Here is a 23,309-nt window from a genome sequence, read left to right on the forward strand (position 1 = left end):
TTTATGGACATCCCATGACAGTGGCACCGCCACGGCCCCCGACGCTCGCGCCGCTCCTGCCCCAAACGCCACCGCGCTCCCATCGTTGCCGGATTTTCGTGCACCTCGTCACATCTGTCAGTGAAAATGAGTGAAAGTGAGGTCACGAAGTCTTGAAAAGTCAGGAAAACTTGCGGAGGAGTCTGAAAAGTTTATTCGGCCGCGAAAGTGTGGAAGATTTGCCACCAGACCTTTAATTTTCTCGACCTTGGCAAACTTTTTAGCGTTTGCTCCATTTTTAAATGTTGCAAAGCGCTGGAGCTGGAGCCTACTGAATCCGCTGGATTTCCGTTGCATAAATTCGAAACAGTTGCTCCTCAAAAACATTTAATGGCATGTAGGGATTGTCTGTAATCTATATCGCCGCCCCTTTGACGTAAGAGCGTAAGTCAATATCCACTTCAATCCTGGAAAGCATAAAACCATACGGAGAACAGGACTTACATTGAAATGATTTATGCCTTTACGTCAGAGGATCGACGATATGACGCTAAGAACTTTTTCCGAATTTTGACACCCCCTCCCTCCACTTATTTCAGGTACTTTTCTCCCTCCCACCCTTCTTTAAAAACAGGCAGTCCTGAACTTTCCCCTCCCCCCATAGTACCTGATGTCTTCTGTTGTTATGTATTTTTACGTTCCTCATGCAACATCGGGTGGTTCTAGCAGAAAAGAAGATTCTGCATCCTCAATTCCTCACCCCATTCCGGCATGCGACTTCTTAGGATCCCGGTTGGTTGGTCTTTTCTCTGAAATCCTTTGATTTCAGCGGTGGAGCGTGGCAACGGCCCCGTCGGACTGTTCGGTTTCAGGTTTGCCTTCGATCCGTCAGTCGGGCGCTCTGTCCTCCTCGAGTCGGCGAGCGCGAGAGGCTGCGGTCCCGGTCGGAGGAATTGGACTCCCACCTGGCGCCTACACTTTTTCACACACCTCGCGCGATCGCCAAGCCTCGCGCCCGCCAAGCTGCAACCCGCCCCGCCCGTCTCGTCCACGCCGCATCCGGATGCCCATGCTCGCGCATATGTGATCCTCGCAGAATCCTTTCGATTTCAACCTCATTTCCTGACTCATTTCCAACGCTTAACCAGTTCATCTTTTGTCAAATGTTAAATTCATACGAGGAACATGCACCGCCGCTTTAAGGGAAGAACAGAGAGCGATTGCGAATTGACTTTCGCGGCCGTGTGACATCATGTGATCCTCGCAGAATCCTTTCGATTTCAACCTCATTCTCTGACTTATTTCCAACGCTTAACCGGTTCATCTTTTGTCAAATGTTCCAGTCATACGAGGAACATGCACCGCCGCTTTAGAGGGAAGAACAGAGAGCGATTGCGAGTTGAATTTCGCGGCTGTGTGACGTCACTCGGTATAGCTTTGATCCAGAGACAAAGAGAAGCCTTCTTTAACCTCTTGGCGACAGGTGGAAACTTTTACTTTCGGGGATTCAACAATTCCGTATGGACAATTCGACGGTGTGAGTCGGCAATCACAAAACTCGGTTTGCAACGTCGCAGACTTCCTGTCTATTTTATTTTTTAAACGGAAAAATATTCGGCAATTCTTTAAAACTGCCGTGATTTTTCTTCTCTGTGCAAAGAAAATTCTGCAAAAACCTCAAGGAATGATGTCAATCTGTTCTCCTTTAAAAAAATAACATAGAGGCGGAGATTTTCAAACACCGCAAACGAGCTATGTGATTGTCGACTTACACCGTCGAATTATAAGGAGCCCTTTTTGGCTGATAACCTACCTATAAGGTGGATGATGAGCTTTTGGGTGACTCCATGAGCCGAACAGGTTTACCGAAAGAGACATTCAACACGTAGTCAAACATCCATCTAGTAGGTTGGTCAGCCGTTGAATGTTGGAGTCCCGAAAATAAAAGCTTCCACCATTGCCAAGATATCAATGGAGGGTCTCTATTTGTCTCTGCTTTGATAACAGATATCTTGGAAACTGTGATCCTAACAAACTTCAGTGTTCGAGGTTTTCATGATCTCGGAATTTTCGGGTTTGTTTTAATATGTAGCTTCAGAGAAGCTCGCTTCAGTTTGGTTAGTTCGTCGAGTGGAATATTTCTCTCACAGTATGCATGTGCGAGTCTAATGCTCCACACAGATGCTGAAATATATTCCTTGTGTTACGTTAAACGTTTTTTGTACTTTGGACCTCAGCTTTGTGATATCATTGCGCAGAATAGTTAAAACCGTTTTTACTTTCGCTCTATTTTAATCATGATTCGACTACTGGAATCGGTGAATAATCAACAATCGAGCCGAATGCAAATGAGGTAATAGAGATACCGGTTTATCGGAAGTTCTGACCTCCATTTCTCTTTGAGTAAACAACACATTCCTGAGCTACCGAGATTGCACAGCTTTTATTTTTAAACCAAATTTTCATTCATTTATGGCCAGCTCCGCAGCTCCCTCGAAACCGCAGTTACACCTCTGCACCGAAAAACCTACTTGACAGAGTGAGATTTTCTGAGGATTTCCTTTTTCGGGTAGAATCTGAAGTGAGAATTTTCCTCATTGAGCGACTAGAAAAGTCTCTGACAAACATATGGCGTCATTACGTAAGGTGAGAAAAGATCACCCGAAACAACAATCTGCAGCAAAAACGCACCTGTCTTTTTAGAGGAAAGGCAATATCCACGAGCTAGTCTCCACAAGGAAAAACAAACTTAGAATCGGAAAACTCAAATTCTAGATGTTGATACTACTGCATTACGGGCAGTTAGACTAAGAACTTTGCTGAACTGTCAGAATTGAATCTCTATTAATCGCATCAAAACTTTTTTAAGAACGAAACATTTTTATTTTTAAATTTTACACATTGCTTAAGTCTCCTAACCAGAAAAAGCAGTCAAGCATTTAAGCATTAAAAGGGGAAAAAATGTACGAATATAAGTAGAATTTCTTCCTTCGTCTCTGGTCTCAGTAAAATACTCCGACGCTGAGTGAAGAATTGGACTGCACCGAGTAGGAAGGAACCAAGTCACACCAATCGGACAAATTATTTTTTGTTTATTTTATTTTTGTTTTTGTTCGAATTTTATGAAAATTATATTTACAAGAGAACGGGAGTGTGCTGTGCGCACATTCGAAACTTCCCCTCAATTTTTTTAAAGAATCTGTACAACAGTCTTCCCGAAATTGTTCGATTAAATTTGGCAGTGGCTTGTGTGATTTAGTTCCTTTAAAGTTCAACGCGGTACAATTTTTACTGATGCATTTTCGCCGATATGGAGAAAGTTTAACCACGAATTGAATCAGTGAGAACAATAACACACCAACTCGGTAACTCAAAAATGCTCAGTTTCCATTAAAGACAGTTAATTTACATAAAGGTCATTGATGTTATAGCGCATCCGTTCCAACTCGTACCCTTAAAGAGTCCATAAGTGCTTGCCTTTTGGCAGCAAAAATATGTTTGAATGTTCGAGTTGTTTTTTTTTTTTTTTTTTTTGGCCAACGTGCGTTAAAAAATTCAGCATAAAGCTGAAAATCTCAATACATGAATTTTTTAACGCACGTTGGCAAAAAAACTCCAACATTCTGTCGTTGAGTGCGTCTACCGCAATCAGTTTGTAAAAACATGTTTCTTAAACTAAGCTCTTCACCTACTGTGCGTTATGTGTGTGTCTCGATTATTTTCATTTTTCCGAGTTTGTGTGTTTTCGTTCTCACTGATTCAATTTTAGTAGGGATTTCCTTATACTCCTCAGCTGATTTACCCCAAGTTAATAATGTTTCTCTTCGCTTATGTTTCAGGTGGAGCAGGAGCAGAGAGTAGCGTGGGATGGTGAAGATGACCCGGTGTCGCGGCAATGACGTCACCGAGAGTGAGTGTCGCTCGTGTTTCCCATGCAACGGGCCCGGGCTCGAACCGGAAGCAGCCGAAAGTGATAGTGCGATTACCTCTTCGGCCCTCTTTCGGGATTCGTGCAATTTTTGCCGCGAGTGTTCAAATAGTGTAGTTATGACGTCGCGGAGCGTATTTCGCGCGTCTTTAGCCGTAGTTTTATCGTTGTCGTTGTTATCTTGTGCCGATGCCTTTAACCTAGACACGGAAAATTGTGTGAGGCACCGGGGACCGCCCATGTCCATGTTCGGATTCAGCGTCGCCGAGCACAAGGAGCGTGGATCTAGCTGGTGAGTCCTCTTTTCAAAATTCTGTCTCTTGTTTTAGGTTCTTAATTTAGAATTTATAGGTTTTATGAAGTTCATCTGTAAGTGCGGAAAGAACAAATTGAGCTGTGCAAGGCAGAGGCGTGGCGTTCTAAATTGCAAGATGGATCGAGTTGATATGCCATTAAAAACCTATGGAAAAAGGATCGATTAAACAGGGTGTTCGCAGCGAACACCGTAATATGGATCCGTTCAACCATAGGTTTAAATGGCAGAACAATCGATACATCGTAATTCACGCCACGCCACTGGTGCAAGGGGATAATCTTGGTTTTAAAATTGAAAAAAATGTCGCAGGTTATTCATAAAAATTACTGAATCTGCTAAAATATGTGTTTTTAAATGGCTTACATTTTGCCATCGGGAACAACCCTTTCTGGCTCATCCGTATAAGCACTTATGTACATAGGACTAATGGTACATACGCTGTATCTAAACTGATCCGAATATTGTATTTCCAAATTGCAAAATGCAGTCCTAATGGGAAATGTCGTCAGATGAGGTCACAAGGCGGTAGATTGTCGTACTTTTAAATATTTTTCTCTCCAATTTCCTCAAGAAAAAAAAGTAAAAAAAATACTGCGAACACAGCTCATTAATCACTCTTAGGTGAAGCAGGACCGTTTCTTCGTGATATTTCTCCATTGGGCTTTCTTTTTGTTTTTCTTCTCGCGAATAAGATCATATATTGTCTTATTCAGACCTTTGATTCATTTCTTGCTCCATACGAACGGTTCTTGCAGCCGCACGGTGGTAGAGCTTCCTACCTATATACTGTATTAAAAATACTGCCGAGAAATAAAATAAATCACGAGGAAGAACTAGGGCATGTTATACGAGAAATTATTTTTACCTATCCGCAGATGCGGCCGGTACCCGAGCCGAAGCCTACTCGCCAATTTCTTTCGCGTCGGAGTGCACTTGCGATTAAACGCTTGAAATATGAGGAACTTCCCAGCGCAACGCAGCAGTGCATTCGAGCTGCGTGGGCGGACGGAAAATTGGTCCACGTAACAACCTAACTCCATCCCCCCTCGAGCCCTCGCAAGCACGGAGACCTTCGAACGCGAGGGCGTACCCGTAAATACAGTTACGTCGTTTTAGACAGTCGGGCGACGAATTGTCAGTTGGAAGTGATGGCGTCTATTTCGATCCGGAGGAAACACAGACGGAGTTTCCGACTCACCTGCCTCGGGCCGGCGCGGAGTTATTATGATAAGCCGAAACGCAACGCAATCTTTAAATAGGTCATTTATTTCCACGCGGCCGGCGCCCCGCGAGTCCGCTGAAAACTAGGCCGGACAGCCAGCGGTTCCTTGCCAAAATGGGCCGGGTTTCCGCGGTTATGAACCAGGAACGGGGGGTTTTCGGTGAATTTTGGCAACGTTGCCGAGCAGATAGAGCTTGTCCCGCGGCTCTGAACCTCATGGCGCCCCTCCGAGGCGCGACGCACACAAAAGACTAAATCTGTCACACGGACGATGATGCGTGATGTCTGTCGAGCAGATGATGTGTGGGAGATGATTGATTCTGATGAATTTCGTTGGTCTGGAGCGTATCAGAGCGTGGAGGAACTTTCCTTTGACTTAAGTTTCTCGACCAGGAGGAAATAGTTCAAACGGACGATTAGGGTGAGTAACCGCGATTTTTGCGTAGGTGGATTCGCACTGGAAAAAAAAACAAAAAAAAAACACATTGGATTTAGAGTCCAGACTGCTCTTGAAAACATTGACAAGAAAAAGGACTCTTGACTCAATCAGATTTAAGCTTAAATCAAAGGAAATCCGCTCAAATTAAGAGGCTTGGTTCTTGATTTAAGCTTAAATCTGATTGAATCAAGAGTATATTTTCTTGTCGATGCTTTTAAGAGTCTGGACTCTAGATCCAATGTGTTTTTTTTCCAGTGTTCGGTCCTGGATAGGTAGACTTGTTTCATTTCTGAGCATTAGAGGGGATTATGTTAGCTATGTAATTGCAACTATTATTTTGAAGTATATTCCAACAAGTACCGCACCTTAAAATATGGTACAAATGAACAAGTTAAAAATTTCAAAATTTTTCCTGATCTGGGTTGAAGTAAATTGTACTGAACGTTGAATAACCTGAACACACCTCCCCTTCCTTTGAAACTAAAATAATATTTGCATACTAGGTAATGCACGTATAGGTATACTAGTTTTTGATGATGAAGGTCTGTGTTTTTAGATACTATCCAACTAATTTGATGAGGGATATAGGCATAATATAGTTTACACAGCTAAGTCTTGAATACGAGGGTTGATCCATCGTTTATTAAACTGAGTGAGATGAGGGTGGGTGGTGTGTAGAAAAGGATGTGTCAAGCCGCGTGTGATAGGAATTAGGTCAAGGGCTTCATCAAAAGGATTACTCTTGTGAATGGAGGTCAAGATTACATTATATCGATCCGAATTTCTCACCTGAAACCAATGTCATCCAAGGGACATCATTCTGAAGCGCTGGGATGAAAAATTCCTAAATTAGGATTTTGAAGCCACGAAGCTCTAAGCTGAATTTATAAAATTCAATGTCTGCAAAACTGTCTTGTCTGGACATTGGAAGTTTCAATCCCTTCAGATCGACTTGACCATCCTCCTCTCATCCAGACACATTTAAGTACTTCCTGAAATTCCTTCATCCCTGTGAAACTACCGCATTTTATGGAAAGTCCGTATGATTTAGCTAAACAACGCACGTCATGGACAGTTCATACGATTCATTTGAACCGGCCTTTCATGGAGGATATTATGGTTCAGAAAGGGAAAAAAAGTCATGCATGCTAGATGGAAAGGCCCAAAACGGCTCTTTATTCGTGGGAATTCTTATAAATTGCCTTTTCTAGACCACGCGATGAAAATAACCTGGAATGGGATGGCTCAGAAATTCTCGTCATTTTCATTTCGTCTAAAAAACTCTAGATATTCCCGGGACATACACTAGAAAAAAAAGTAGCTTGGATCTAGGGTCCAGACTCTTAAAAACATTGACAAGAAAAAATACTCTTGATTCAATCGGATTTTTGCTTAAATGAAGAACCAAGCCTCTTAATTTAAGCGGATTTCCTTTTGATTCAAGCAAAAATCCAATTGAATCAAGAATATTTTTTCCTGTCATTGTTTTCAAGAATCTGGACTCTAGATCCAAGCGACTTTTTTTTTTCCAGTGTATTTTCACCCATAAGGCTCCAAACACCCTGTGCGGTTTCCTTCGTCCAGAATGAGTAATCTCCTTCCAAGTCACACCTACCCACTCCAACTTGCGATTACGTCAGAACTAGACGGGAGGGGGGGGGGGGGTGCTTCGACTTGGGACGTTTAAACGCAAGACACGACGACAGACACGACGACGTCCGTCGCCGTGAGGCTGTCGCACGACCGGACGCCATGACGCCATGCTCCCGTACACCACCACTGTTGTACGTGACCCACTGAGCAGAGGAGAAATTGTGCACCTGATGCTCAGGGAAGCTGACGCTTAAATCCACCGACGCCAACTTTGGCCCAACAATCGGTTTTGTTGGACAATGTGGCACTAAACAAGGCAGGAACATGAACTGTTTTCAAAAATGTCGTAGAAAATGCCTTACTTTACGAGAAGTTTGAGATCAACTCCGGAAGAACATGTAATTTTGCATGAGTATCTATAATAATTATTGGCATTAGTCTAATGACAAAAATATGAATGACGTCATTTGCGAAATTTATGTTCAACGCGGCGCACGCCCCCTAGAAGAAGTAAGAAAGTAAGTAGAACTTGAAACCCGTAACAAGAAGTAAGGAAAAATAAAGAAAGAAAAGAGGAGGAGAGAAGAAGAGAGGGCGCTTATATTTGGTACTCATTCATGGAAAAAATTACTCAAATTGCATTACAGATGCTGTAAAATTCTGGAAATTTTCTATGGGAGCCCTTTCGCCGTTCAAGGTGTCTGGATCCGCCTATGTACACTTTTTACTGTTTTTCTTGATTTTTCATTTCTGGCGCATAAGTTGAAAGGAGAATGACCAATTCAGTGGTTACCTCATTTACCTTTTTTTTTCGCTCCCAAAACTGGTGGAAAGCGTCAAGGAGCGGTGGCGCGTCGCACGGTGGATCGAGCCAATGAGAGAGGTCGGACATGAAATTCTTGACTAAAACTGCAAATATTGATGTTTATTTCGTCACATTTTAAATTTCAAGGGGTACCTCTAGAAGAGATTTCACGAGAAAACCAATGCAACCACTCTTAGAACTTGAAAGTTTTGTATAAACGGAGTTATGAGCGTTTGAAGTTTCTGTCCGACTTCTCCTATTGACTCAATCCACTGTGCGGCGTCATGGCGGCGGCGGTGTGAGAACGCCCGGCGTGGCTGCATCCCGCATGACGCGGCGCGGCTGGCGTCGTTACGGTGGTAATTACAAGGGAGATTAGCGACCCGCTTCTAAGAGGCTGGTAAACTGGGCAGGAGACATAGACACGGCGGAACCGCAGAGCGAGAAGCCGAGCACGAGAACAAAAGACCCGGACCCGGACCTGGCCAGGAAGAAAAGGATGCGATCCGCTTAGCGGAAACGTACGGCATAGCATCAACTCGGGTCCGGAGTTTGTGCCTTCATGCCTTGCCAGCAGCTGAGTTCCAATCTCATGAATCGGACCGTCCTCAGGAAGCTTACAGTATCTTAAAATCGTCGCCGAAGCCAACGAATGGAGATGTTGCATGTGTGAGGGATTTGCGATTTGACTGGTACTTCGTATGTAAAAGTTCACGAGAAACACGATGGTGCCACTGGTTTTCTCTGAAATCAACTCCTAAGCTCAATGAAAGCTCTCAAAGTTGAGGCGAAATGGAGGGAATATCCCACGCTATCCTGAGAGTCCACATCTACATCAAGACGAACTCTCCATGCAAAGATAGGGAGCAAATACATTAACAGTGATGCCGTGTTTTCAGTTTTAGAGTCCCCAAACAAAAAGGCAGCCCTGTCAATGTATTTGCTCCCTATCTTTGCATGGAGAGTTTGCCTTTTTGTAGAAGTGGACTCTCCGGATAGCGTGGAATATCCCCTCCATTTCGGCCTCACTTCGAGAGCTTTTTTTGAGCTTGGGAGATGATTTCAGAGAAAACCAGTGGCACCATCGTGTTTCTCGCGAACTTTGACATAAGAATCAACAGTCAAATCGCAAACTCCTCACACATGCAACATCTCCATTGGTGCCAAATTAAAGGCTTTTGATAGTGAGCGATTGATCCAGTATAAACATGTACCTAGAAAGCTTCTCGGAAAATGTGTGTTTTTTTTTGTACGTAAATAAACAGCTAATACAGCGAAAACATCATAAGGGTACTGCTCCCATTTCCCGAAACTAGTATCGAATTTCGGAACTTTTGATATATTCCAGAACTCTTTCGTGAACTTTTGAAATTCCCGGAACGTTCCGGATCTTTAGCATTTTCCGGAACTTTCTCAAACTTTTTGAACAAATCTAAAAAGAATCCCGGAAGTTTTGACGGTCATGGAGTGGGAGAAATCGGAACAAGAAAGTTCCGAATCCCGGAACTTTTGACTGACATGGAATGAGAGCTTTGCATAGGGGAATCCAAAGGGAAGGTAAGGGGCGTACCTTCACCCCCCCCCCCCCCCGTTCGCCCGAAAAAAGGAGGAAGGAAAAGGGCAGAATGGAAGGAGCAAGGATCGGAAGAAAGAGAAAGGAAGGACGCTTGTATTTGATAAATATTCATGACGAGATTGACTCAAACTGCATATCAGATGCTTGAAAATTTCAAAAAATTTCTGGGGAAAGCTCCTCGGACCCCCTTTACGCCCCCTCCGTTCAAAGTGTCTGGATCCACCCATGGAACGCTTTTAAATGTTTGTAGATCCTTAAAAAGTTTAAATTTAACTTAAAAGATAACCTTATCAATTAATTTTTACACGAAAAATGTGGTGTCCTGGGATCGAAGTCTACTGGAAAAGCTAAGGACCGGGAACAGGCATGAAAGATCGGAATTTTGGGAAACAGAAAACAAGGTCAGGAAATGTTCTTCTTTGTAACAAAAAGTTAACGTAAACCAGCGGAAAAGTTCCCGGGAACGATACAGAACGTTCTCGTTTTCTTTTTGTAAAGTGTGGATGATCACCTCATTCATTTTGCTCCTTTGTTAAATACTTACATTCTTCGGAATGTCCTCAATTACATCCAATATTTTTTCTCGCTATTCGCATTACCAATTCAAAACCATCGTGCACGTCTATACCAACGCGATTCACCCGGCTGAGAATTTGCATAGGCTGAATGATGCTTCAATAAAAGTTGATGTCGAGTCACCGAGAATCCTGCTTTCCTTAATTGTAATCATTACTTCTGGGTGCGGACTTTCACAGGTGGGATCATCATCAGCCAGATGTTGCCAAGTAATAAGCCACGCGAGTGGACTGATCACGGAGTCCAATTCGGAAAAACGCGATCCCTTATCAAAATTTCACGTTAAAAATGTCGAGAGCCAACGAAGTAAAAAGAAAACTTGGTGCTTCATGAGCTTTACATCCACACCGCTTGCCTGTGTAAAGTTCTACTCAGTCCGCCAAAATCTTACCCCACTAGATTTGTTCGTTACAAATCTGAAACCTATAACCGGGCCAGGAGGCATACAGGCATACAGTGCCATAGCAGATAGCTGCCTCGCGCAACGTGAAATATATTAGGAGGCTCCATTTTGGTTTAAGGAGATCCTAACAAAGTATCATAAAATGGACAGCTTTTGTAAACCCCAAGTAATATTCAGTAGTGAAGCTCTGGAAATGGATCCTTACGAAGGATTGAAATAATTTGTCGCTACAAAAAATACAAAATACCTACAGAGGAAAATATATTGCTAATTTTCTTTTCAAGGTAAATTCGCATCTACCTAAAATTTGTCAAAATCATATTTTTTTCCGTATTTTGTACTTTATGCGATGGCAAATCCTAAGGATCCATTTCCAGAGTTCCACTTTTGAATTTTACTTAAGGTTCTCAAAAATTGTCCTTTTTATGATACTATGTTAATGATCTCCTTTAACCCTCTCTAATCACAATGCTAACCATATGAGGCTTCCGAAAGAGAGGACAGCTCTCTGACCGACTGAATATTACCTATGTTGGATTGGAGTTGCTCACTGAAAAAAAAGTTCTGTTAACAGGGCTCCTGCACTTTCTATGTTTCGGTTACAGAAGTTTCCCTATGAGGACAGGATACACGGAGAAAAAAACCTCGTGCGTGGGACCCGAAGTTTAGGTCATATGGATCTCGGAAGTTTTTAGATTGAGCATCTGAACACTTAAGGTCTAGCTGTCGAGGTTCGGATCACACATCTGAAACTTCAGTTTTTACATCTGAAGTATGTCGGTTTTCACATCCGAAAGACTTCGGTTCTCACATCTGAAGTACTTCAGATGTAAGAACTGGAGTTTCAGATGTCAGACCTGAACTTCGGCAGCTAGACATTAAGTGTTCAGATGCTCAATCCGAAAACTTCAGAGATCCATATGACCTAAACCTCGGGTCCCACGCACGAAGTTTTTTTTCCGTGTACTCTCTGCTTACGACCGAAGTTCTGTTTTCACAACAGAAAAGTTCTGCAAGTATAACAAAGAAAGTGCAGGAGCCTTGTGAGCAGAAGGTACTGTCATCAGCACCGACTATTTTTTTTGCGTGCTTCTTGAGTACCTGACCAGACACTCAGACAGGCTGTCTTTCCATGTAAGTCCACCTCTTTTGCGTGAATTAATGAGGACGAGGAAAGACGTGGAAACATTTTTTCTGCAGCGCATCCGGCGTCCGGTGGTTGACTCCTGGGTCGGAGCGTGAGCTTATTAGCTCGGCGAGCCGAAGCCGGCAACGCAAGTTTAGTGACCGGTGCACGGAGCCTCGGATCCGGGACACCCTGTGACGACGAGGACGAGGTCGAGGAGGCAGACCACGGAAATTTGAAGGAGAGCCCTCGTGTCCGACCCGGAGGTGCGCTGTTGGCTGTGCAGTGAGCGGTTAATGGTCCCGCGCGACGACCCTAATGAAGCCATTAAGTGATTCAGTCGCCGGGATGAAGGAGTCGTTAGACGCGCGGAGCGGCAGGAAAATTCACTGCCGGTGAGCACGACCCGCGACCCGGGTTCCGGACCCGGGCGTGGGTGTCGGAGCAGCGCCTCCGTTGCCAGCCGAGGGTGAAAAGTTAAAACCATCGCTGACCATGGAAAATTCTCCTATAGTCCAGGCGCCTGGTAGCTAAAAATGAGGCTACCTGGAATTTTGGGTACACAGCGATTTTTTTGGCTTACTTTATGTTTTTTGGGTCGCTGAATCCGAATCTGAAGTTTCCGCACGCGTATCTGGTGAGCATTTTCCGCTATTTTGAAAAAATGGCCTAAAAAGGCCTTTTTTTGCGGTTTTTTTGATATAGCGGCTACGGATGAGGAAAAGTCCCGGATTTAGCTAATGTTTTGAATAGCTGACAAAATTTGGAAGAAAATGGTATATGAATATGCTAGGTTTGCTCAAAAATTGAGGAACCTCGGATTTCGGAACTTTAGAACGCTTCGGAACTTGGCTGACCGCGGCGAGCCGGATCGCGCGTTGACGGGTGCGCCGCGAAAACGTGAATAGGCGCGATGTTCACGATGCTGTATCTTCCTCAATTTTTAAGCAAACCTAACATATGTATACACCATTTTCTTCCAAATTATGTCAGCTATTCAAAACATTAGCTAAATCCGGGACTTTTCCTCATCCGTAGCCGCTATATCAAAAAAACCGCAAAAAAAGGCCTTTTTAGGCCATTTTTTCAAAATAGCGGAAAATGCTCACCAGATACGCGTGCGGAAACTTCAGATTCGGATTCAGCGACCCAAAAAACATAAAGTAGGCCAAAAAAATCGCTGTGTACCCAAAATTCCAGGTAGACTTACCAGGCGCCTGGACTACTAGTGATTTTCGCGGTATATGGACGTATTTCTATCAAACGGAACTATGTGCATCGTGACGTGAGCCGTGTAATGCATGTATTCTTATGGGTCTCAGGGCTCATGTCTTAATGCACATAGTTCCGTTTGATAGAAATACTTCCATATCACACTACTGTGTTACAGATGCGTTTGTTATAGACAACGGGCATTTTGTTGCTTACGCGGTGAGAATGTTGAGAATCTGACGATCGTTCCTAAACTTATTTTGACTCGAATACTGCTTACCTGGTGACTGTAATGGAGGCTCAACGGCTCAGCGGGAATCTCAGCACCTTTCGCCCGCTCCAGACGCTCAAACTGAAGGTTCAGTCTGGGGGCATCGATGCTGGTGCTGTCCGTTGAACATTCTCAGAAATTGTTAATAGCGGCACAATTTTCACATCTATGACCAAAAATGAGGGAAAGCCGAGTGTTTCAATGATTGCTGTTTTCAGAGTTATCTTTTCAAAAGTTTGCTTCATCGGAGAGTGCTTGAACAGCTGATTTTGCTGGTTTTTCCTGACTTGGGAAAACAGTCAGAAAATAGATTTTAAAGTTAAAAAATACACCGCCTGGTGACTTCGCGTCGTCTAGCGGCATTTTCCATTCAAACACATGCATTCTGGCAGGTTGGATAATTTATTTATATCTCCTCCAATAATTGTCCCATTTATGAACCAAGGGTATCGCATGTTCAGTTCACTCAGTAGTTTCCACTCGAACACGAAATTCATCAAATATCAGACACATGCAAAATTCTCCATTTGCTTACATGTATCTTAACCTCATCTATCTCCATATTAAGTCACAATGCCTTGGTAACTAAAACTTTTTCTCGCAGAATTAAGCGGATACCGGGAATCCGTCGCTATTTCCAACATAACCGCTGTAAAATGTAACATATCCGCGTGGACCGGTATTTAATAGCACGCGACGAGACCTGTGGTGTGGCGTCGCGGCGCCCATGGAAGCGCAGCGTGGCGCGGGGCGGCGGAAAGGTAGGAGGCGACGCGACGGACGCGGCCGGCGCGTCGGGCGTCGCGACGTCATCGGACGTCGTCATCGTGGACGTCCCACGCACGGACGCCTCCTCGGCCGACTCACAGTGATTACAAGATACATTTCTTTCAGACGTGCGGATTTTGGCACGATCGTCATGCGCGGCGATCGGTAATACCAGCTGATTCACCGTACTCCCCGAATGTTCAGCGAATCACATTGTCTACTAGTATCCGTTTTTAACATTCGGATAAGTTGATCAGAAATTTTTACTAACTATAATTTTCACCCTTTTCTCAGTCAAATGTCTTGATGACAAGTATTGTAAATCGGTGGTGGAGAAGGAAAACGCGTAACCTCGTCTGCGATGTTTCGAAAGCTTCCTGCTATAACGAAATGAGCTGTTTCCTGTTCTTTAGAGCGTTGCTTACAAGTTTAGTTGAGGATACATTTCATAGGATAAATTCGACGGTGAAATGTATCAGCAGGCGTATTTATGCAGTTTTAACTCGCACTTTAATCGGGAGGGAAATTGTTCAGGAATTCTTGCTTCTGTTTCTAGCGCTCTACCATCCCTGAACATTTTGATCCTTACGCGTGTTTCAATTTCGACCGTTCAGAATTTTCTTAGTTATTTTAATTTTCTGCAGAAAAACTAAACGCTGTTTTTTTTCTTTTCTTTTCTTTCGAGGTGTTCACAGAATATTCTGCAAAATATGAAGAAAGAGCAGTGAAAATTTCGAGAAATAATGTTCTTATGTCTTCCTTCTTTAAAATTCAATGTGACGAGAAATGCAGCATTGCAAATCGAGATAAGAGTTTTGCAATTTTCATCATGAAAATTGTCGTTCTGTAGACGAAGGGGCGTAACTTCATTTTCAAGGTTGCAAAATTAACTAGCAGCTGATTTTTGCGTGTAATCAGAAGAAAAATTCAGTGAAATTTTTAGGTAGATATAATTAACAGTTTCGATTAAAGTAACAATTTGCCACAGGAAATTTTGCAGCCTCACACGTCTAGGAAACTATGAATTATGAACTTTATTTAAAAATTGCTGTAGCACAATTAGTTTTATTTCTAATCATTTGTTGTCACGTGTTTTCATTCCTGGGACGTTGAAATTATTATGCCTCTAATATGCAGACTCGGTCCGGAACGAATAGAGTCCATAAAATCTCTTTGAGAACTTGGGCCAAAACTGGATTTTTGCAAAGTAGACACACTGAGCGGCTGTCGTCGGCTCCCTCCTCACCGGTGCGTGCCCGGGCCGTATTACATGACTCCTTGCATCTCATCCCACTGACCGCGCGCGCGTCGCAACCTTCAAAACGCTCCTCTCGACCCAACGCGCCGCGCCAAGCTGCGCGAGATAGCTCGCTCGTAATGGCGAGAGAATGAATATGATTCAACACTGGAGCTGAAATCCAGCCAAGCTCCCAGCTCTAGCCGTTTAGCGTATCCGCTTTTCGGTCGGAGCGTTTGCTCAATCGCGCTAATCGTATGAGCTCGCGCGACGTGGGTGTATCATGACGTTGCCAACTTGACGTTAGACGTTGAACCTGGAGAAGAGGATATAAATTCGATGCTCGATGGTCTTTAATGGCTGTTAAAGGGGAAAGAGGAGGATCGAACCCAGCGGGTGCCCAACCCAGGCCTAAAAATTTTCCGCCACATTTCAACTTCGCAAATTTTCTACTTAAAATTGTTTTTTCACTTAAAAGCTGTTGGGGATTTTGTCTATAAATTTCTTGGATTTTTCTTTTTGGTCACACGTAAAAATCAAAATAATTATGGAAAGGATTTGAATAATTAAACGGTCATATTTGTGTGTAATATCTGAATTATTTAAATAACGTTGCAACCTTGGAATGGAGTTACGTTCTTTAGTATGGAAAATTACGTTATATATTCACACTTGGGAGAGTCACCAAGAAAGTTGCCGGAAAGGTTACAAGGGATTCGTGTTCCCAGGTCTTCCAGGGGAATTAAATACTTATCTGGTTATCGCCAATATGAGAGAAGGACATGGAAAGGAGGCGAGAACTTAGAAAGAAAACCCACATCCTTATGGAGTAAGACACCTGACACCATCAATATTAGTCCTTCCTACCAGGATTCGAACTAGGGGCCCCTGAACGAGTAGTCAGCTGTTTGGCGAGCCCATCCTTTTTTCGCATGTTTTTGGGCACATGTGACCGCTGGACATGTTTTTCGGAAACACTCTCGCGATTCGAGTAGCTATGCGCGATCTCTTGACTCCGAAGTCGGCAAAAAAGCGGATGTGCCCAAAGTTGGCAGGCGGGAGCGCCCTGAGTTTGGTCAAGAGAGAACAGGTTCAGTTTCTCCTTTGGGTTGCTCTAATTTCGTTATAAACAAATACATAAACATAGAGACACACGAAACCCGCCACGGAAAGAAAATAGGGTCAGCAGCCGCGTTGTCAAGTCTCCGTGCGATATCTTTCGGTGTTCCTGTTCGTGGTGATCATGATCGGCATTTATGGCTCGTCGATGGGGCTGTACGGTGGAGGGTAGCAAAGGCCAGGAATCCTTCGTCTCTTAGGCAAAAGAACGTAACTTAATTTCTCAGGTTGCGAATTTGACTCAAAAACTCAGTTTTTCACGTGATAAGGACTGTACCATTTCTACCCAAAATTTTGCTAATTTTTACGTGTGATCGAAAGAAAAATCAATGCAATTTTCAGCTAGAAATTCCCTCGTTCCTCGTAAAAATTCGATTTGCGAGTGAAAACTTTGCAACCTCAGAATGCAGCTTGCTCTTTTGTGTGGAAAAAGATGAATATGCCCCTTATTTTGGGCTGGAAGGGCTAAAATGTAAGTTAACTAAAAGTGTCTTCTGGAGAGACATAGGGTATGAAATGAAAAAGAACCAGAAACTGAAGGAGAGAGAAGAGAGGAGAGAGAAGGAAATGTGATGGAGGAGGATTCTGAGAGAAAGTGGAGAATACGAAGAGCGACGAAGAACGACAAAAAAAGGAAGAGGAGAAAAAGGAAAAATGCCGAATAAAGTTTAACAGCCTGCTTCTTTTCTTAACTCTAGTGGTGTCCATGTTTAATTGATAATCGGTAATTATTTAGTCAAATCTTGCAACGGCGACAACAGTTTCTGGCGCCCACCTGTGCGCTTTGGACTCGCGGTCAGCTTGGGGCCACAGCACATTCCGCGCCGAGCAAAAATCACGCTTTTACATTCTGTTTTTCATTGAACTTGCGCGATTTTTCATCGGCGGGGTTGAATGCCGCTTCGAACTGTCAGCTGATGTCGTTTGGTCTAGTTTCGCGAATAAAAACCGCATAATCCCTCGCACAGGACAATGGGAGCGGTGCAATTCATATTTTAATTACAGCTTTTTATTTATGCGGCCTTCGCTGAAATGCTATGAATGCGTAACTAGTGTCCGCCTCAGCTTCGGTAATACCGTTTCCTCCCATCGTGCAAGGAGTTCTTACTTCTGCCATAACTGAATGGACTAGTCCCCAGTTGCTACTTAATCGTTTTTTTCTTCTTATTTCTTTTTCAAAACGTCCATGTGGTGGTTACTTCTCGTTTCTAACAATGTTATAGCCGCTAAACGTGATGTTAATCCATATTTTCACTGTACTTTATTTTCGATGGAAGTTCGCAGTTCAAGAAAGGGAACAGTTTTTTGAAGAAGGCATTGCTATTTTGAATATTTCACCCTCAGCGCTTAAAATGGTCAAATTTCAATTGAAGAACACGCTCTTTCAGCACGAATAATGATTTAAAATAATGTCAATTAATTTCACTGACACTGTTTATGTTAAAAATTAGAATTTCAACCTTTGCCACAAACTGGACAGAAATGACGCTCTTGGACTAATTCCTTTATGAGCATCGTTCTCATCCTATGGGCGGTCAACGTAGGCAAATCTATTAAAAAAATACACACCGATGATAAGCGAACCGATCATTCCTATTTTTTACCGATTGTTATCTGTTCGGACGGCTCAGTCAATATGTTCCGAACAGTATTTTCGAAGGTTCGATCTGCTTTTGTACAGCTGATATTGTCGCGGGAAATCGCTGTCGACACTGACACAAATGCGACATTTCGAAGTGGGCTTAAGAAAATGAGAGCAGATTGACCCTCGAGCTTGAGACAAAAGAGTCCGAGAGGAGGGTGGAATAGAAAGAGATCGTCCCGGCGCACAAAGCAAAGAATAGCGTTGTGTGTGTTTTTGACGTCACACTGATTACGAATCTCCCCCGGACCAAGGGCGGAGGCGAGCCCACGTGTTGTTGCGGGGAGCGAAGACTCGAAGGGATGAGGGGGCGAGGAGGGGGCCAATAAGTCTTCCAGACCCACCCGATGTTCCGTTATGCTCGTTGCGAGTGGTTGATGGTGGATTGTGGAGCAGGTGCCCCTGTCGACCGTGAACCCGGCTTCGGGATCGTGACGTCTCGTCGAGACTGTCATCGGTATGCATCGGTTGCATTCGTTGCATCGGCGTGGTGGCATTACGGCCGTGCTAAGGAAGAAAGACGTTGGAGCAAACGGGAAGCCCGTGTGGATACGTTGTTCTTGTTGAGCACGGTTGCATAGTATAGCGGCCCCGGATCCGTTTCGACTCATGCGTCTGCATCGCATCGCATCGCATGCCCGGCAGCTCAGCCCCAAAGCGGGATTCTGCGTCTGAGACAGGCTTGCCAACTCTACAGGATAATCGACTTGCAATCGAGGGGCTTGGAGGACAAGGCGCATAAGTGCAGTTTTTAAAAAAATTGAGGTCTTTATAATTTCCAGTAAAACTTGTTCTAATGCATATTCCGTAAAAAAAAATTGCTCCCTTATTCCAATTTCTAAGCATTAAAAAGTCAGTTTGAACTTTCTTTCCGCCATAAAGATCCATGTAATTTCAAAACTTCAACCACGTATTTCTTGAAACAGCAAAAACTGCACTTATACGCCTTGTCCTCCAAGCCCCTCAATTAAACTTGGGACCCCTATTTTGGGATCAAATATCTACGTTCAGTTTTGCTGAACGCTTTATAATACTCATAAGCGAGGCTTTGAGCCGATCTAAATGGGACATCGACGCAGCTGTTGAGTTTTGCCCATCGAAATAAACAGGTGTTTCCACTTTTTGATGAATTACAAATTGTGAACAGAGTATCAGAAGACTCTCATTCTATACTCAGTTTTCGATTTATGTTGATCAGAAATCGGAGGTGCCTGTTAATTTTGATGGAACGCTCAATAGTCGCATCGATGTTGTATTTCGATCGTGAGAACACAACTTTAAGTACATAGGGCCAACATTTCAAGCTGTGAGGTTCTTCTTCAATAATAGACGAGAGCCTCATCGATGCCTTTTTCGGTATCCTTATTGTTGGCGAGCGGTGTACTTCGGGGTAATCGATGAGCCTCTTATTTGAAGCCCCTAGTTTGTAAGTGGAGAGGACCTTAAAGTGGCATTATCAATGGTATCCCAAGCTTGTGAGAGCTGACTCTTCTCTCAGGCTGGCAACGGTTCCCGCAAACTTAGCCTGCGCTTCTCAAATTAAAATTAGTTGTGCTCTAACTTTGCGCTGAAATCATAAATTTTTAAAAATTTTGAGCAATTTCCACGCCAAATACTAGTCCAGAACTAGTCCGTATAATGATCCGCCTCACGCCAAAGGAACTAACTTTCCCAGCGTATAAAGCAACTGTGTGCATGTTGTTTCTAGGTATGAGCCGAAAAATACTGTTAAGTTTTGTCTGATAATGCAGTCCGATTGTTAACTCCCTTCTTACACGGTCCGGGTCTGAATTTCTCTTTTCGGTGTGCTTTTACGGGCTTAAAGTTCCCATTGATAGATATGTCAACGGTGCAAGTTCGACAACACGGATGCACCGCGGAAGACAAGCTCTGTCTCCAGAAGATCAGCAGTCTTGTCGCGTTCCCTCCTTCATCTTCGTTTCTTCATTTCTTCTTCGCGTCGCAGCTTTCCTGTCAGTCCGTCCCTTCATTCCGCTGACTTTTTATAGTGTTACTCCTGTTTTTATATTTTCCTGATTCAACAAAAGCACGCGCAAGTTCGTTCATCCCACCGTAAACTGAGCGTATCCCCACCGTGAACGGAAACAATTGCTGAGTTCCTTAATGCCAGCAGTAGTTGAACTGGAATTGCAGCGTTTTAAACATTTTTTGCGGATTACATAGTTTCATCTACAGTCAATGAGGAACGTACACCTTTGGGGGTGGATCGTGATGTCTACCGTCAGTGAAACCCGGGAAGTATCAGGAAATTCAATGTCATCGGGAAAAATTAGGAAAATAGCGGGAAAATCGGTCATGGATCAGGGAATTCGAAGTGCTTCAGCATTTTTCAAAAATTTGAGTTAATTCGTGCAGTCTTTTGATTTTCCAAATCATATAAGTGTCAATTTCTTTAAGCAAAAAGCTAGCAAATTTCAGATGAAATATGAGGAAATTCCAAATGAAATTTTGGTTATCTCTAGCGAATGCTCTTGATTAATAACTAGCATGACTAAGATAAGTAGGAATTAATCGATGGAGATCATTCGATAGCGATTTAATAATTCATCGCTCCTATGACGTAAGGGCGTATCTCGATTTCGCATGAAACATAGAAAGCATGGAATTATTTGTAACACAGGACTCTTGTGGACACTGAGATAAGTCCTTACAACAAAAGAGCGACGAATCAACCTATAGGACCACCGTTGCTTGTTGTCGAAAAAATTTAAGGAGGACAATATGGAAATAGAGCAAAAGAAAGGAAGTCCGTTGATGACGGCGCAGAGATACAACTATTCATACTCGATGGATGTCCGTGTTGCGTACGCAAAATTGAAGGCGTGATTGTGCGAAGCGTGAACTCGCAATGTTCTACCCTATGTTGCTCTCGATATATCGTCCCCGTTCCGAAGGAAAGTTTAAAAAGGAGGCCAGATTAAGTCTCTCCTGTGTGTCTCTCGGACGTGTGTTCACATAGTCCGAAACAAAACGAATGGAAACAAACTATGGAAATAGCGCAAGGGAAAGGATGCGCGTTGACGACGGCGTAGAGATACAACTATTCGTACTTGACGGATGTCCATGTTGCATCCGTAAAATTGAAGGCGCGATGGTGGAAGGCGTGAACTCGCAACGCTCCGCTGTGTGTCGCTACTCGCTAGTGAGGCATTGCTCCTGTTCGGGAGAAAAGTTTATCAAAGAGGCTAGTTTACGTCGTCTCTCTGACTGTGATGCTCACGTGGTAGTCACGTAGCCTGTGAAGCTCTGTTACAAATCAGAACGTCTAAGAAAAATGCCCAGTGCACTGGAAAAAAAAACAAGCAGGAAGCTCCAACGCATTGGCGTCGGAGAGCGGCTCTGGGGGCAGTAGTTGTAGTCAAGAATGAGGGCCTAGACACATTTTGTCATTGATGTACAATCCGACAACTGTCGATTCATGTTTTGTAACTTAGCAGATTTACGTAGCCGGTGTATAAATGTGTATTGGGCTTTGATATGGCGAATACATGGCATTATCACTTGTTGTATACTTTTAATTTTGAAAGCTCTTTGGAGGTCCGCTTCCTAAAAAATCTCTGGTTGATAAGTCGTTTAGCGAGGCTGCAAAAAATTTGCATTTTTATATCTGAAAGTGTAGGTATTGGTTTTTTGTATAATTGTTTTTTTGGATTGCTGGAAAAGTAACGCATACTTCTATAATTTAGGACTGAGTCAGGGAAATATAAGGTTCGTTAAATAGTAAATATTCCTAGTACCGTGTGACACTATTGTTAACGAAAAGTTTTTGCAACTTGTCAAAGAGGTTGTTGAATGATCTTCGAATAACTTTTGATGAGCTAGAGGTAATGGTTCTATCTGCAGCTCGTGGACTTCTGTACGATATTGTCCAGAATCATCTAAATTTTCAAAAAGTGTCCGCTTGTTCGATACCCAATTTGCTCATTCATGCATACAAGGAGAAGCGCATGAAAGCTTTAGCAGACATTTTGGAGATGAATCAAGAATTAGATGAAGAATTTATGACTTAAATCACGGCACCTTAATCACGGGATGACCTTAATTACGGCAACTATTTATTGTCCATGAGATGCAGATGGTTCCATTTCCCTAGCTCATCAAAAGGTATTCGAAGATCAATTTCATCAGCCACCCGTACGAACCACGTTTCTAGTGACCCGTACTTGCTTCGCACGTATGAAACATACAATCAGAGAAAACAGAATTCATCTTACAATAATCAATAATCAGTAGGACATGAATCGTTGCGATGTATAATACGACATTATAATGCGGCATTACTATTGTAATTCATTTTAATGTTTAGGGGCATTATAAATCATTATTGCCACGTCGGAATGAAATGTTGTAGACTGAATTGAAAAGCATGTTGGCAAAATTTATTATAAAAATAGTATAACATGTAGGTACATAACATAAAGGTAATACAAATTAAATGATTAGAGCGTGTATATTTCATTACATTATAGGTATATTACAATCATTTTTGTCATTGTTGGAAATTTTGATAGTTTGAAATTTGATAGTTGATAGTTGATAGTTTGAGAGTTGAAAATTTGGTTATTTTATTTAGTTAAGGTGATTCGATAGACGCCATATTTTGTGTCAGAATGGCATGCGACATATCCCATCAATTGGTTCCATTTTTTCATTTACTCATCATTTTTCTCCAATTTTAAGTTTCGCAATTCTGTTTTCAGGAGACTAAAGCACTCACTTATCAATTTGTATATTTATATTGAGTTAAGGGTAGAGACGTATTCCTCACCGGAATTGAGGAATGGAGGACGAAGAACGAGGCGCTACAGACGAGTCCGTCCAGGACAAGTTAAAAAATTCCCATGAGCCGAGTGCCGTAGGTTAAGGGCCCGTTCGCCAAAACTAATCGGAACTGTATGAATGAATTGCTCCTTTTAAAAATCAAAACAATATCGAATTGCGATATATTACACAGTTAAGATAGGGCTATGTCCTGTCGTAAGCGGCGACATACAGTCGATATCATTTCAATAATCGCCCCAATGGCCACGATAGTTGTTAGACGTTTACGGTTTCCCTGGTAACCTTTGTTTGCTA

General features: G+C 42.9%; 1 protein-coding gene across 2 annotated transcripts in view; it reads left to right on the top strand.

Annotated features, from left to right (window-relative positions):
- Positions 1–23,309, top strand: part of if (integrin subunit alpha inflated) — a 201,641-nt gene that overhangs the window by 14,548 nt on the left and 163,784 nt on the right. For both annotated transcript variants that reach the window (XM_019048536.2, XM_019048537.2), the window contains exon 2: positions 3,819–4,199. In XM_019048536.2, coding sequence (XP_018904081.2) covers positions 3,847–4,199 — 353 coding nt within the window. In that variant the 5' untranslated portion in view covers positions 3,819–3,846. The remainder of the gene's footprint in view (positions 1–3,818; positions 4,200–23,309) is intronic.

Source organism: Bemisia tabaci, chromosome 3 (assembly GCF_918797505.1).
Source record: "Bemisia tabaci chromosome 3, PGI_BMITA_v3".
Lineage (NCBI taxonomy): Eukaryota > Metazoa > Arthropoda > Insecta > Hemiptera > Aleyrodidae > Bemisia > Bemisia tabaci.